General features: G+C 44.3%; 1 protein-coding gene and 1 long non-coding RNA gene across 2 annotated transcripts in view; one reads left to right on the forward strand and one right to left on the reverse strand.

Annotated features, from left to right (window-relative positions):
* Positions 1-9,192, reverse strand: LOC117529906. The gene is made up of 3 exons (XR_004566139.1): positions 9,180-9,192; positions 5,289-5,294; positions 1-160 (listed from the first exon to the last, which is right to left on the reverse strand). It is a non-coding gene; the product is annotated as an uncharacterized LOC117529906 (long non-coding RNA).
* The window catches only part of LOC117529905 (KN motif and ankyrin repeat domain-containing protein 1-like), a 24,369-nt gene continuing 15,228 nt past the window's right edge, over positions 6,263-15,403 (forward strand). Inside the window, 5 exon segments of the mRNA XM_034192809.1 lie at positions 6,263-8,734; positions 8,834-8,989; positions 10,629-10,670; positions 10,673-10,736; positions 10,816-10,986. Of these exon segments, the coding sequence (XP_034048700.1) occupies positions 6,466-8,734; positions 8,834-8,989; positions 10,629-10,670; positions 10,673-10,736; positions 10,816-10,986 (2,702 nt within the window). The 5' untranslated portion in view covers positions 6,263-6,465.

A 15,403-nucleotide genomic window follows, 5' to 3' on the forward strand; every position in this document is an offset into this window, starting at 1 on the left:
CTAGAAATGTTGGCCAGCTGAACAGTATGAACATGAAAAGTATGCTCATGTACAGCACTCAATATGTACTCCTTTTGCCTGACTTACTGCAGCAATGCAGCGTGGTGTGGAGTCAATCAGTCTGTGGTACTGCTCAGGTGGTATGAGAGCCCAGGTTGCTCTGATAGTGGCCTTAAGCTCTTCTGCATTGTTGGGTCTGGTGTGTCGCATCTTCCTCTTCACAATACCCCATAGATTTTCTGTGGGGTTAGGGTCAGGTGAATTTGCTGGCCAGTTAATAACAGGGATACCATGGTCCTTAAACCAGGTACTGGTAGCTTTGACACTGTGTGCAGGCGCCAAGTCCTGTTGGAAAATGAAATCTGTATCTCCATGAAGTTGGTCAGCAGCAGGAAGCATGAAGTGCTCTACAACTTCCTGGTAGACGGCTGCGTTGACCTTGGACCTCAGAAAACACAGTGGACCAACACCAGTAGATGACATGGCACCCCAAACAATCACTGACTGTGGAAACATTACACTGGACCTCAAGCAGTGTGGATTCTGTGCCTCTCCTCTCTTCCTCCAGACTCTGGGACCTTGATTTCCAAAGGAAATGCAAAATTTACTTTCATCAGAGAACATAACTTAGCAGCAGAGAACATACTCAGCAGCAGTCCAGTCCTTTTTATCTTTAGCCCAGGCAAGACGTCAAGTCAGCAGTTTTCCCCATGATTGTGTAGCCTACAGAACTAGACTGAGAGACCAGTTAAAGGCCTTTGCAGGTGTTTTGAGTTAATTAGCTGATTAGAGTGCGACACCAGGTGTCTTCAGTATTGAACCATCCATCCATCCATTTTCTTCCGCTTTAGCCGGAATCGGGTCGCGGGGGCAGCAGCTCAAGCAACGCCGCCCAGACCTCCCGATCCACATACACCTCCCCCAGCTCCTCCGGGGGAACCCCAAGCGTTCCCAAGCCAGCCGAGAGATGTAGTCCCTCCAGCATGTCCTGGGTCTTCCCCGGGGCCTCCTCCCAATGGGACGTGCCCGGAACACCTCTCCAGCGAGGCGACCAGGGGGCATCCGGAAAAGATTGAAAATATTGAACCTTTTCACAATATTCAAATTTTCTGAGATACTGAATTTGGGGTTTTCATTAGTTGTCAGTTATATCATCAAAATTAAAAGAAATAAACACTTGAAATACGAGTATATAAGTCTGTATGTTAATAATGAATATAATATACAAGTTTCACTTTTTGAATGGAATTACTGAAATTAATCAATTTTTTCATGATATTCTAATTATATGACCAGCACATGTATATGTATATATACATTTTTTTCCCCATACATTTTAAAAACCTGAAAGCCACCAAACCAGCTAGAACCCAACCATGGGTTCCTGGACAGTCACCTTTGTGCTTCTTCTCGCTGGCTTTATTTCTTCTGCAGCTTCCAGTCATTTTGACACCCGTGAGTCCAACTTTTCATGTTCATCTTTATGAATGTTAAACTGTGTTTGATTTCAAAAGAATGAACCGAAAATTGGATGGTTGTTAGTTTGCAGCCCTCACAATAACTTCAGTCATAGCTTATCACCTAAATGTGCAGCTGCATTTAGGAAACCAAAGGAAAAAATGTATTTCTATATCATACAATTAAATATCATAATATCATGAATTTTAATGTGTTTTTCTCCCCCCACATGTGGCTTTCACCCTTCTGCTCTGGACCACACTGCAAAAACTGATATCTAAGAAATTAAAAAAGACTTGTTTAAAGAAAATTTGACTTAATTTTTGTCTAAATAGGAAAATAATCTTGTCAAGCAGTTTTTACTAAGACAGAATGTCTTATTTTGGGAAAATATAGCTCACTTTTTTAATAAGTTTTTTAATAAGGAACAAGATTGTTTTTCCTTATTTTAAGATAGAGGCTAATCTTAATATAAGGATTCTGTCTAGATTTAAGGCACATTTTGATTATTGAGTGCACAGACACTTTGCTACTTTTGGGAATTCTAACCAAATCAGTTTTTCATATCCCGTTGGCAGATTTTTTTTTTTTTTTTTTTTGCTTAATACAAGACAATTTGGCAAGATTATTTTGCTGATTTTGAGAGGGACAGTTTTTGCGGTGTGTTAGCCTCCTACTCAGCAAGTTGTTTGGAAAGCTGCATTTGAATGTCGCCAGATCCTCTTGACCATGTCTACTTGCCCAGATTAATTTAGATCCTGCCATGTCAATGTCTGATGAACTATTTGCTGTTGAACAGGTGTACCTCCAGAAGTAACTAGTTAATAATGTGTCCGCCACCTTTTTAGTCTCACTGCTGTTGTGAAAATCTACTTTCTCGTTTGCTTGCTTATGAAATTTTGCGGTGGCTGGCCCCCGACTTGAAGAAGCTACCTCTTAAATTACGTACTATTCCTGATATAGCACTTTTTAAATCTAAGTTAAAGACTTATTTATTTAAACTGGCTTTTAACACCTAGTGGGGAGGTGACGCATTCTGTTTTTATGTGCCATTTTAAAATTTTATTGTATATATGTTTTATTTTTGTGAATTTGTGTTTTTAATGTTAAGCGCTTTGGACACCAGTCGGTGCTGTAAAGCGCTCTATAAATAAATGTTGATTGATTGATTGAAATTAATTTATTCTGTGATGTTCATGACTGTTTACAGTATTAACACGGGGCAAGCAGTTAATAAGATGCTGATAGAAATCCACGTTCTTTGCCATTGTTTAAGTGTAGCAGTCTTTAAAACCTGGTTTTGCTGAGAACATAAGAACAAGGAAAGTGATACAGCCTTTGAAAGCACAGCGTCACTGTTGTGCTTCAAGTGTCAGCCTTTCGCTCAATGTAGTTTTGCAGAATAACCATAATAATCAGGCCGCAGTTTTGCATTTCCTTTACGTAAGCATTGTAAGATTAGCTCTTATTGAACGCTTGACCAGGACAGAGATAAGAGGAAGCGGCTGAGCGATGCAGTACAATGATAGATCCAAAAGACGCGCTGTGCTGTTCATTTATGTTTCTTTTCCAGGTGCATTTTTACATTTGAACTTATCAGATTTCTGTTTGGATTTTGCAAAAAATACTCATGGCTCAAGGAAGCGACGTCTTGACAGATGTGCCAGGTAATTCTTACCGTGTCAGTCATTTAAGTGCTAAACCTTTTACCTTGATGCAAATGGTATTGTTTCCTATGCATATTGCACAAATATCTTCAGTCTTTAAGGCGTTTTGTAGCGTTGCAAAAAGAACTTTATTGCTTATTCATCTGCTGCTTTCTTGAAGTGCAGTTGTTTTGTTTAGCAGAGTGTTTTTCTTTTTTAATTTGGTGGCTGAAATGGAAGATGTCTGTGGTTGAGAAAACTGCCAAGACGATGGCTTGGCATTTAGAGTAATTACACAGTGAGACCAGTCTATGTAGAGAGACATACCATTTGCACTGTTGGTAAATCCTCCTCCGTCCCTCCTCTACTTTTGGGACAAAAGCAAACACTATAGAAAAATCATTTTGGAGTGAGAGACAAAAAGTTCTAGACTTTAAACAAGGTGTTGATTTGCACAGTTTTAAGGTAAGTGACGATTCACTAACAATTTGCACGTGTCTTATACAGGTGTCGGAAAACTTTTATGTTTTTAATGTTAAGGAGGATTCACAAGGAATTTTCTTTTACTTTTCACTGTCATAAATAATTTAACAAATATTGTAACCTAATTTGCATAAAATGTATTCCGATATTTAGAGTTAGGTCCATACGTATTTGGACTGTGACTGCATTTTTAATACTTTCTCGTTTGTTCAACACCACTGAGTTTGAATGTGTTTGTAGTGTAGACTTTCCACTTTAATTCAGAGGGTTCAATAAAAATGTCACAATAATGATTAATGCATCACAGCCATTTTCATACACAGCTTCTCATTTTCAGGAGCCAGAAATATTTGGACAAACTGAATACAATTGGCCTCATTCACGAACCATTCTTAAGAACAAATTTGTTCCTAAATCCTGCTTACGAAGTTTTTATGAAGATTATGGCATTCATGAATGGTTTCCTTCGATCAGGAGTACTCTTACGCACATTTAGTGCTGACATGTCACATTGGTTGTGTTGTCTGCTTATGTGAAGTTCATTAAAATAGAATATTGCAGTGATATTTCCATGATATCTCTGTTCATTGTTCATTGAGTGTTTTTTTATTTTAAAATAAATTAAATGTACACTGTAAAAAATGATAGCTCCCATTAAGTGACGTGAACTAATATTTTCTCATTTACTCCACTTGTAATGGCAAGTTTAGGATACTGGACTCAAGTTTATATGTTTTCAAAATCTGCACTTAAAGCTATCCATTATGTGAATTAATTAACTGATATCCCTGTGGCTGATTTCCTGCAGTAGTGCCTCCACCTCTGAACTGCCAACAAAGTTTTTTTTTTTTTTTTCTATTTGCCTGCTGTGTTGAAATTGATTTGCTTTTTGCTTTCGGTGTTTTGTTTACTCTTTATGAAATCTGGATCTGTTCACGGCCATGCAGTCTCATGCCCTTTTATGGGCATTGATGGACTGTTACCTATGCTAGTCATATGTTAATTAGGCTGACCAGGCATGTGCTTTTAGTTTACGAGGAGATGGGATTCATCAGTTTATGAACACAGCTGCGAACAATTCTGCGGTTTAAGAACATGATGATGAATCTGACGTAGAGTTTTCCTAAGAACCTTCTTAGGGACAGCTTAAGAAGATATTGGTGAATGAGGCCCAATGATTATTGTTAATACAAGTCATCACTTTTACAGCCAGTTTTCCTTAGAGAAGTCAGAGGGTGGATACATGAACCTGTCCATGTTTTGGACTTCACTTACATCAAACGTTAAGTAATGCAAACAGCATGGTCCTACATGGCAAAGCTATCTGGAAGTAGGCAATCTCAAAACCTGAGTAACTATGCAAGAAGGAGACCAGTGAGGGAAGCCACCAAAATACCCACGACTACCACAACTCCGATCACGTGATTGGAAATCGCGCCCGATCACGTGGTTTCAGACTTGATCGAAATCAGACGTTGCATCCCGATCAGGAATCTGATATAGATTTTATCGTCATTATTTTGATCAGCGCTATTTCAAGCTTATTATTGCAGATTAATGGGCCTTTCACGCATCGGAAGCGTCAGAGGCGTCAGGAATCAGTCTAAAAAACATTATTTTCAATGAGACGTGTTGCTTTTTAGAGGCGTCAGAAGCGTCGCTTTAGTTCGGCTTTTGATGCGACGCTTCTGACGGGAGCACGCATTGCTGCTTGTTGGCAGGCTGATGCGGTCAAAGTTCAACCCAATTTTTTTTAATTTTATGATTTTTTTTTTTATTGAATAAAAGAAAAAACATAAGTTCAACCCAATCCAACTTTCGACGGAAAACAAGGAAGACTAGTGGCAGAAACCACTGATCTGTACAAAACAGATCGGTGCAGAAACCACTGATCTGTACAAAACAGAAATGTGTCACAGGACGGCTCATTTATAGAGCAGTTTTCTGAAGAAAAATCCTTGGAAATGTTTTTTGTTGTTGTTGTTTACCTCAAAATTTCTGATTACTGTTTAAAAAAGTTTACAACACTTGTAATTAAAATAGCTAAATCAATAAATGGTTCTTTAGAAACCTTTAATCTGTAAATTAAAACCACCTGTTATTTCAGATTAGATCATTTCTTGTTTAACATAAGGAACCTTGGACATTTATTTTTAGACAAATAAAATAACATGGAAATTTGTACATTTTTTAAGTCTGGTAGATTATTACTTGGTTGTTCAAGCTACCTCAAGGAGAAGTGCACTGTTTAAGTGATAAATAATAAAATAAGGTGATTAAAATGAAAATATTATATTTTTAGCATTTGTTCATTGTTCATTCAGTTTTTTAAAGTGTCGGCTCGGGACTCGGTATCGTCATATACTCAAAATGTGATGACTCGGAATCGGATCGGGGCCAAAAAAACCTGATCCGGAAATCCCTACTTAAAAGCATTCTAGCCTTCTTTGGCTGTGATTGGAGAAATTCTGCTCACCACCAGTCACCAGTCACTGTTCAAATACTTATGTACCTGACTGTACGATATCATTACTTGTCCTCAGAGCAGCATTTGGTTACTGTCCCACGTGTTGTATGTTTCACATTTCTCACTCTTATGTCCAGTGTTGGGATTGATTTCTATGTTGTAAGAGTTAAACACTCTGGTTCTTCTGCTGTTGACTTAACAGGTGAAAGTACTACAGAGTGTGTTCTGACCTTCCTGGATAGAGACTACATTTTTCAGTCAGACATAGGCTATATCAAGCATACAGACAATTTCCAACACAGCACCACCATTAAGCGACTTAGCCTTAAGAGGAGGCCCAGAGTGGCCGAGAATAATGCGGAAAAAGCACAGAGTGGAATTTCAGCAGGCCAGTGGCATTCTGTACAGGCCATGTCATTACTGAGTGATCATGATGCCAGAACATCAGTTATTTCTTCAGGAACCAGAGGCCGACCTCCTCTTCCTCCATCCCATGTTTCTTCTTCTGATAACAAACCTGGCAGGACTGAAGGACAACGAACATCTGAGATGCTTCCCAGGTCTAAGCCTCAAGCTGCTGTGAGATCTCTTAATTTACATAGACAAAACTCCTTGGTGGAAAAGATCTCTATGGAGACCCAAAAACATTTGGAGCAAGAGAAGCCCCGCAAGACTCCTCCTGAGCCTCAACCCCGCCGACGACTGGCCAGTTTTGGAGGGATAAGCACAACTGGCATGGGTACATACAATCAGAACAACATTGGTAACAAGCCACCTGGCACAGGGAGTGATTTGTACATCCATCTTAACTCTTCTCTGGACAGTAGAGGCAGCACAGGTTCCCTGAAGCTGAGCCCGCAAAGTTCAGGCAGAACCACCCTGGTTACAAATCTGGGCTCCATACAGCTGCAGCATGTTCGCGACCAGATGGTGATAGCACTGCAGAGACTGAAGGAGCTGGAAGAGCAGGTGAAAATTATCCCGATCCTCCAGGTGAAAATCTCAATTCTTCAGGAGGAAAAGAGGCAATTGTCTTCTCAAATCAAGAACCAGAATGGTGATGATATTCATGATGTGTTGTGGGATGGGACTTATAGTATGGGAATGTCTGATGGTGGCCAAGGGATGACTGACACTGTAAACATGATGAATACCAAAGATGGGGTCAGGGGCATCATGCAAAGTGACTGCACCAACCTCATTGGATTAAGGCATTTGACAGAAGAGATTCAAGAAGTGGAACAAACTGTCCAATGTAGAAATGCACTTGCAGAAGATGGAGAAATCCACAATGCAGTTGTAAGTGATAAAAATGTAGACACTACTTTGTTCAAAACCACAAAAGAAAGCAAATGTGTTTATACTGAACCAGTAGAAACAAGGTCGATTGCAACAGAAGTCACGGAGATTGATCTTGACATTTACACCGAACGGGAAGCAGAGCTTGATGCTCAGCAAATACTTATTGAAGCCATGAGAGAGAGAATTTGCCACTTGGAAGTAGAGTTGAAAGAATCAGCTCTCCAGACAGAGATGAGCCGTTTGAAACTAGAGCTTCAGGCTACAGGAGCTAGGAACCGACTTGACAAGGCCTCTATTGCAAGACCATCCACTGTCAGCACAGGTACTCAGGCTGGGATTCAGACCACAAGCCAGGCATCGGGTAATCACACTGTTCACCAAGATGCCAGTACAGGTGAGGAAAAAAGGGTGACAAGTGTGGGAGTGTCTTGCCATCCAGAGCTGAAGAACGTTAGTACTGGACCAGATGTACCCATGAGCCACCGGAATGTAACAGAGCAAGTGGAGCAGAGTGAGCACATTGTTACCGGTATGCAAGGAACTCGGTCAAAGAACGATGCCAATTACCGCTCGGTGGCTTGCGGGGACTGCTCTGTTGATGTGATTGTAATTGAAGCGAAGGAATTGGTTTCTCACGGCATGGCAACAGATCCAGTAAGATGTGTTGAACTGGGCATAATGGCAACACCCAAGACAGCTTCACGGCGTACTAACACAGATTCCAGTTCAGTGTCCCGCTTTACCAACACTACCAGTGCTTTCAACACTGACTCCAGCACTAATACTCTCCTTCGTACACAGGACAAGTACACAAACACTGCTCACACTATTACTAGATCAGTGTCTGTGGGCAACAGATACAGAGATATCAGCGTTATCCCGGAGACTCGATCAGTTGGAGTTGGGAGTGCTATGGTGGTAGGACAGGCTTTAAAACAGCTACCAGTGACTATGTCCAAGGTAACTCGAGACACTGGGGTTGGATTCACAAACATTAATGAGAACTTTCTAGTTGGATTGAAAACCCGAAATATGGCCTCTGGACCATCTCACCTACCTGATCCCATCAAGACGAAGAGCATTGGCGTAGGGGAGGGAAGGATACGAGATTTGACGGTTTCTTGCCAAACGACTGCTCAGAAGTCTCAGTACTCTGTACAATCACAGTGGGATCCCGAGCTGAACCATTACATAGAGAAGCTGCAGAGGTTTCTGAGAGAACACCAGGAACTGCTTTCATTGGACCAAACCAAGAAGGGAAAGGAATTTGTCCAGCAGCAAAGCAGCCAAGGAAACAGCAGGTCCACACCTTCTTGTGATAACAACGCCACATTACGAGAACAAACAGGACTGTGTCTTGTAGATGTTCAGTCTCCAGGTAGGGTTTCAGTAACTGTTAATGCTGAGTCCTTCAGTACTTAAATTTTATTTTTGCCTGAGCTCAAAACATTAACTGATATCCTTCTTTCTGCCACAGCCAACATGGACCTTCAGTTGCAATCTCAAATTTCACTCTCCTCTTGGAGGAGTGACAGAGGAAATCCAGGAATGTGTCACCAGAGTAGTAATAATGACTCAGAGGTGAAAAGAATGATAGAACTGTTGGAGCAACAGACATCATCTGTGATGCAAGGTATCAGTTATCTTCTAGGTATGTGTTATTGAGGATCGCAGTAAAAAGCAGAACCGTAAGGATAGTGTCTGTGCTGTAGTTACAAAGTCTTCTATTTTAAGCTTACTTCCAAGCCCCAGTTTAAACTTGAATTAAGCTGGAGGATGTGGTTGCCTTTGGCTCTGCAAGTTGATTTTTTTGAGGCATACACTTGCAGTGTTGGGAATGGTATTTGGTTTTTGGAAGCCATTTACACGCCACATAGTATTTTGTGGCCGAGGGTCTAAAATTGAAACACTTAGTGGGAGGAACTTCTGTCTGAAAATCCACTTCAGAATGTAACATTTAAGGTGGATAGATTATCAGTTTGTTGATCAAGAGTGATGCGTTGAATCTAGTTAAAGGGGTCATGTTTTCATAAACTTTGCAGTTGCATATGGTTATGGTTTTATGTTAAATGTCCCCAGTGTCTCACAATTCTGAATGTGGATGTAGACATTGTCCCACTATAATTGGCCTGTCATGATAAACTTTGCTGGATGATATATTGGCCAAGAAAATATCGTGATAATCAATAATATTGCAGTATTATTCTGTTATTTTTGCACCATAATAATGCAAGTCCATTGTGTTCAATGGCTGTATCTCTTTAATTATGAAATGAGTAACAGTGTTTGTGAGCGTGCAACATTTTGTGTTGTCTTGTTTATATTTGCGTTGTCGGGCAAATGCAAACTGTCGGGGAGGGAGGGGGAGGAGTATTACTCTATGTTGTTCTATGTATTAATGAGTCACAGTGCCCTTCAAAAGTACTGGAACACTTGGTATTTCAGACAGACATTTCAATCTATTTATGCCATTTCCAATACAAAAAAAAATGCAAATTTCAAAAATTATCTTCCTTAAACCCAAACTGAAAGCACATCTCTACAACTTTATATAAATTAATTAAAGTTACAAACGCCATTGTGATGGGTTGCATAAGTAATGGAATGCTTTGGTATAATCCCTGTAAATAATCAGTTTTATTGCCAATTTCATCACACAAGTCAGGGGTGGTACATGACATTTCCAACTCATTGATATGTCTTGAACTTTATTTACATCAGTTATGAAGAAATACAAACAGTATGGCACTCTAGTTAATCTGTGTGGAGTAGACAGTTCTGAAAACTGAGTAACTGTACAAGAAGGAGAAGAGTGAGGAAAGCCACCAAGACACCCAGACAACCCAGAAGAAGTTAGAGGCTTCTGTGGCTGTGATTGGAGAAATTGTGCACAGCGTATGTGTTGCATTTTGTATCATCAGTTATACAACTTCATGATAAAGTGGTATAGAGGAGGATTTTCTTAAAAAGAAGACCTAAAAATTCAGCTTCAGTTTGCCAGAAGGTACACCTGAGCTACAAGTGTAGATTTTATATACACACACACACACAAACACTTTGCACTGAGATACCAATTGAACAACTGCAAATTATAAAGAACACAATGCTCATATGGTCAAGGGTATTTTAGCATTGCGTTATATTATATTGCGTTTTTATATTTGAAATGGCATAAACAAATTAACATTTGTGAAATACCAAGTGTTCCAGTACTTTTGGAGGGCACAGTATACTGATTAAATGAGTGTGTCACATATTGTGTGTTTTATTAGACAGGCCATCTAAATCCAGTGTGCTGCGGTCTGCACATAAGAAGAGAATCGTGTCCAAGCCTGTAGCAGCAATAGAAAGAACATGAAGTTCCTGGGGGTTACCACTGGGTAAGAATCTCCAGGTCAACTTTACATTATACCCATGTTCATGTTTGGATACTGTGAGTACCTTGTGCTTTGTCCTTAGATTAGACCCTGTGTCATTTTACGAATTCTCTGCCAGTGAGGAAAATCAACAGAGAGGAAACAGAACATTAAAGGAATCTTATCAAGATGGGTTGCAAGCAAGAAAGAGCAAATGTGGCTCCAACAAGGGCCAAAAAGGGTCTGCAGCAGCAGCGGCACATAAACCGCAGAGGTAATGTCAGTGTTTAAAATGCTGCTTTGAAAATCAAGGCCACTGAGCATTTGGATGGTTTATGGTGATATTGACTATTTTTTCTGTGATATTAATACAGTGAGGAAAATACATATTTGAACACCCTGCGGTTTTGCAAGTTCTCCCACTTAGAAATCATGGAGGGGTCTGAAATTTTCATCTTAGGTGCATGTCCACTGTGAGAGACATAATCTAAAAATAAAAAAATCTGGAAATCACAATGTTATGATTTTTTTTATAATTTATTTGTATGTTATTGGTGCAAATAAGTATTGAACACCTGTGAAAATCAATGTTATAATTTGGTACAGTAGCCTTTCTTTGCAATTACAGAGGTCAAACGTTTCCTGTAGTTTTTCACCAGGTTTTTGTTGTGAAAGTGTAGGAACACGGACCCACAACAGGGGGCGTTAAATGAACGGGCAATGGATAAGCCAAACAGTAACAATTTAATGTTGTGAAGTGCACAACGGAATACAGACAAATACAGTTCTTGGTACTACAAACAATTATATGTTGAGTGACGTGTGGGCAGGCTTGAGGATAGGAGACGTCCGTCCAGAACCAAGCCGGATCCCACACGGCCCTCACCGCCAACGGATCTGAAGAACACCGGAGCCGCCAAGTCCTGGATCCCCAGGTGGCCACCGTCTCCAGCTGTCAGACCTGGTACTGCTGGCAGAGAACAGAAACAGAGTTGATGAGTGTGGAGTTTGCACCTCAGTAATCCCACAGTCTGTGTTCTTTTGGGAGGGAGCACCTCCACCTCCAATCACACACTCGTGCAACTCCTGTCTAACCACTTATCTGGTTGGAGTGTGAAGCGAAGCCGTCGCTGATCACACCAAACGCCAATCCCACAGATAAGGCAAACCACAGGAAAGCGGCTGCAAAAAGAGTTCAGCTATTTGTCAGCGTTGAATACAGCAGAGAAATTACCTCTTATGGTAGCTGATTTCTCGGCGAGGAGGTGGAGTTGCAGTCCGGCCTTTTTGGTGATGGTGATGAGTTGTATGAGTGACAGCTGGTGCTGATGATGAGTGACAGCTGTCACTCCCAGTGGCTCTGGCGCCCTCTCGTGCTTGAAGCCCGCACTCCAAGCAGGGCGCCATCTGGTGGCGGTGGGCCAGCAGTACCTCCTCTTCAGCGGCCCACACAACAGGACCCCCCCCTCAACAGGCGCCTCCTGGCGCCCGACCAGGCTTGTCCGGGTGCCGGGTGTAGAAGTCGGCCAGGAGGGCCGGGTCCAGGATGAAGCTCCTCTTCACCCAGGAGCGTTCTTCGGGTCCATATCCTTTCCAGTCCACCAAATACTGGAACCCCCGGCCCTTCCGACGCACGTCCAAGAGCCGGCGCACAGTCCAAGCCGGCTCCCCATCAATGATCCGGGCAGGCGGCGGCGCCGGTCCAGGGGCACAGAGGAGAGGTGTGGCAGGGTTTGAGTCGTGACACGTGAAAGACCAGATGTATCCGCAGTGAAGCTAAAGCTGCAAGCTTCACTGCGGCTGGACTGAGGACTTTTAGGATGGTGAAGGTTCCTATGTGGGATTCCACTTGTAGGGGGATGTCCTTCGTAGATAGCCAAACCGCCAGCCCGGGCTGATACGTAGGGGCCGGGGCATGCCGGCGGTCTGCATGCCTTAGCCCTCGTCCGGGCTTTGAGCAGGGCAGAGCGGGCGGTATGCCACACCCGACGGCACCTCCTCAGATGGGCCTGGACCGAGGGCACCCCGACCTCTCCCTCCACGAGTGGAAACAATGGGGGCTGGTACCCCAAACATACCTCAAATGGGGAGAGGCTGGTGGCAGATGACACTTGGCTATTATGAGCGTACTCGATCCAGGCCAGATGGTCACTCCAGGCCGTCGGATGCGCGGAGGTCACGCAGCGGAGGGCCTGCTCCAATTCCTGGTTCGCCCGCTCTGCCTGTCCATTTGTCTGGGGGTGGTACCCAGACGAGAGACTTACGGTGGCCCCCAGTTCCCTGCAGAAACTCCTCCAGACCTGGGAAGAGAACTGAGGACCACGATCTGAGACAATGTCCGACGGAATCCCATGCAGACGCACGACATGGTGGACCAGGAGGTCTGCAGTCTCCTGGGCCGTCGGGAGCTTCGGGAGGGCCACCAAGTGGGCCGCCTTGGAGAACCGGTCCACTATCGTGAGGATTGTAGTCATGCCCTGGGACGGCGGGAGGCCCGTGATGAAGTCCAGGCCGATGTGAGACCAGGGGCGATGAGGCACGGGCAGAGGCTGGAGGAGGCCTTGGATCTTGTGGTGGTCCGCCTTGCCCCTGGCGCAGGTGGTGCAGGCCTGGACGTACTCCCGGACGTCGGCTTCCAGAGATGCCCACCAGAAGTGCTGCCGGACAACTGCCACGGTTCTTCGCACCCCTGGATGGCAGGAGAGCTTGGAACCGTGACAGAAGTCTAGGACTGCAGCCCTGGCCTCTGGGACGTACATCTTGTTTTTCGGTCCAGTCCCCGGGTCCAGGTTCCGTGTCAGGGCCTCCCGGATGGTCTTTTCCACGTCCCAGGTAAGGGTGGCCACGACAGTGGACTCGGGGATGATGGTTTCAGTCAGGTCTGACAGCTCGGTCTTGACTTCCTCTTCGTGCACCCGGGACAGGGCGTCAGACCGTTGGTTCTTCGTCCTGGGGCGGTATGTGATCCGAAAGTCAAAACGCCCGAAGAACAGTGACCAGCGGCTTGCCTGGGGTTCAGACGCTTGGCGGTCCGGATGTACTCCAGGTTCTGATGGTCCGTGAAAACCGTGAACAGTACCGAAGCTCCCTCCAACAGGTGTCTCCACTCCTCTAGAGCCTCCTTCACTGCAAGAAGTTCCCGATTGCCGACGTCATAATTCCTTTCAGCCGGGGTCAACCTGCGGGAGAAATAGGCACAAGGGTGGAGAACCTTGTCGGACTCCCCGCTCTGGGATAGCACGGCTCCTATCCCTGAGTCAGAGGCGTCCACTTCAACTATAAACTGGCGATTTGGATCGGGCTGCACCAGGACTGGCGCAGTCGAGAACCGGCGTTTCAACTCCCTAAATGCGGCTTCGCACCGATCCGACCAGGTGAAGGGGACTTTAGTGGAGGTCAGGGCTGTCAGGGGGCTAACTACCTGACTGTAGCCCTTGATGAACCTCCGGTAGAAATTTGCAAAACCGAGGAACTGTTGCAGTTTCCTACGGTTTGTTGGTTGGGGTCAATCTCTCACCGCCGCAACCTTGGCTGGATCAGGGGCGACGGAGTTGGAGGAGATTATGAACCCCAGGAAAGACAAAGAAGTACGGTGGAACTCGCACTTCTCGCCCTTCACAAACAGCCGGTTCTCCAACAACCGCTGCAGGACCTGACGTACATGCGTAACATGAGTCTCAGGATCCGGGGAAAAGATGAGTATATCGTCTAGATATATACGAAGACAAACCGATGCACGAAGTCCTGCAAGACGTCATTTACCAAAGCTTGGAACGTCGCGGGGTGTTAGTGAGGCCGAACGGCATGACCAGGTACTCAGAGTGACCTAACGGGGTGTTAAATGCCGTCTTCCATTCGTCTCCCTTCCGGATCCGAACCAGGTGGTACGCATTTCTAAGATCCAGCTTTGTGAAAATTTGGGCTCCGTGCAGGGGCTTGAACACTGAATCTAACAGGGGCAGAGGGTATCGGTTGCGAACTGTGATCTCATTCAGCCCCCTGTAATCAATGCATGGACGGAGTCCGCCGTCTTTCTTGCCCACAAAAAAGAAACCTGCACCCATCGGGGAGGTAGAGTTCCGGATCAACCCGGCAGCTCACGAGTCCCGGATGTAGGTCTCCATTGATTCGCGCTCAGGACGTGAGAGGTTGTACAGCCTGCTGGACGGGTACTCAACGCCCGGGATCAAATCAATGGCACAATCTTACGGATGGTGTGGGGGAAGGGTGAGCACCAGATCTTTGCTGAAAATGTCAGCAAGATCGTGGTACTCACTTGGCCCCGCCGTCAGATTGGGAGGGACTTTAACCTCCTCACTAGCTGTCGTACCAGGCGGAACCGAGGATCCGAGACATTCCCGGTGGCAGGTTTCGCTCCACTGAGCCACAACCCCAGACGGCCAGTCAATCCGGGGATTGTGTTTTATCATCCAAGGATAACCCAAAATCACACGGGAGGTAGAAGGTGTTACATAAAACACAATCTCCTCCCTGTGATTTCCAGACACCACCAATGTCACTGGCTGTGTCTGGTGTGTGATTAATGGAAGAAGGGTGCCATCTAGTGCCCGTACCTTCAGAGGTGAAGGTAGAGCCACTAGAGGGAGCCCGACTTCCCTTGCCCATCTGCTGTCCAGCAGATTCCCCTCTGACCCCGTGTCCACCAGTGCTGGGGCGTGAAGGGTTAGATC

The sequence above is a fragment of the Thalassophryne amazonica genome, chromosome 17 (assembly GCF_902500255.1).
Source record: "Thalassophryne amazonica chromosome 17, fThaAma1.1, whole genome shotgun sequence".
In the NCBI taxonomy this organism is placed as follows: Eukaryota; Metazoa; Chordata; class Actinopteri; order Batrachoidiformes; family Batrachoididae; genus Thalassophryne; species Thalassophryne amazonica.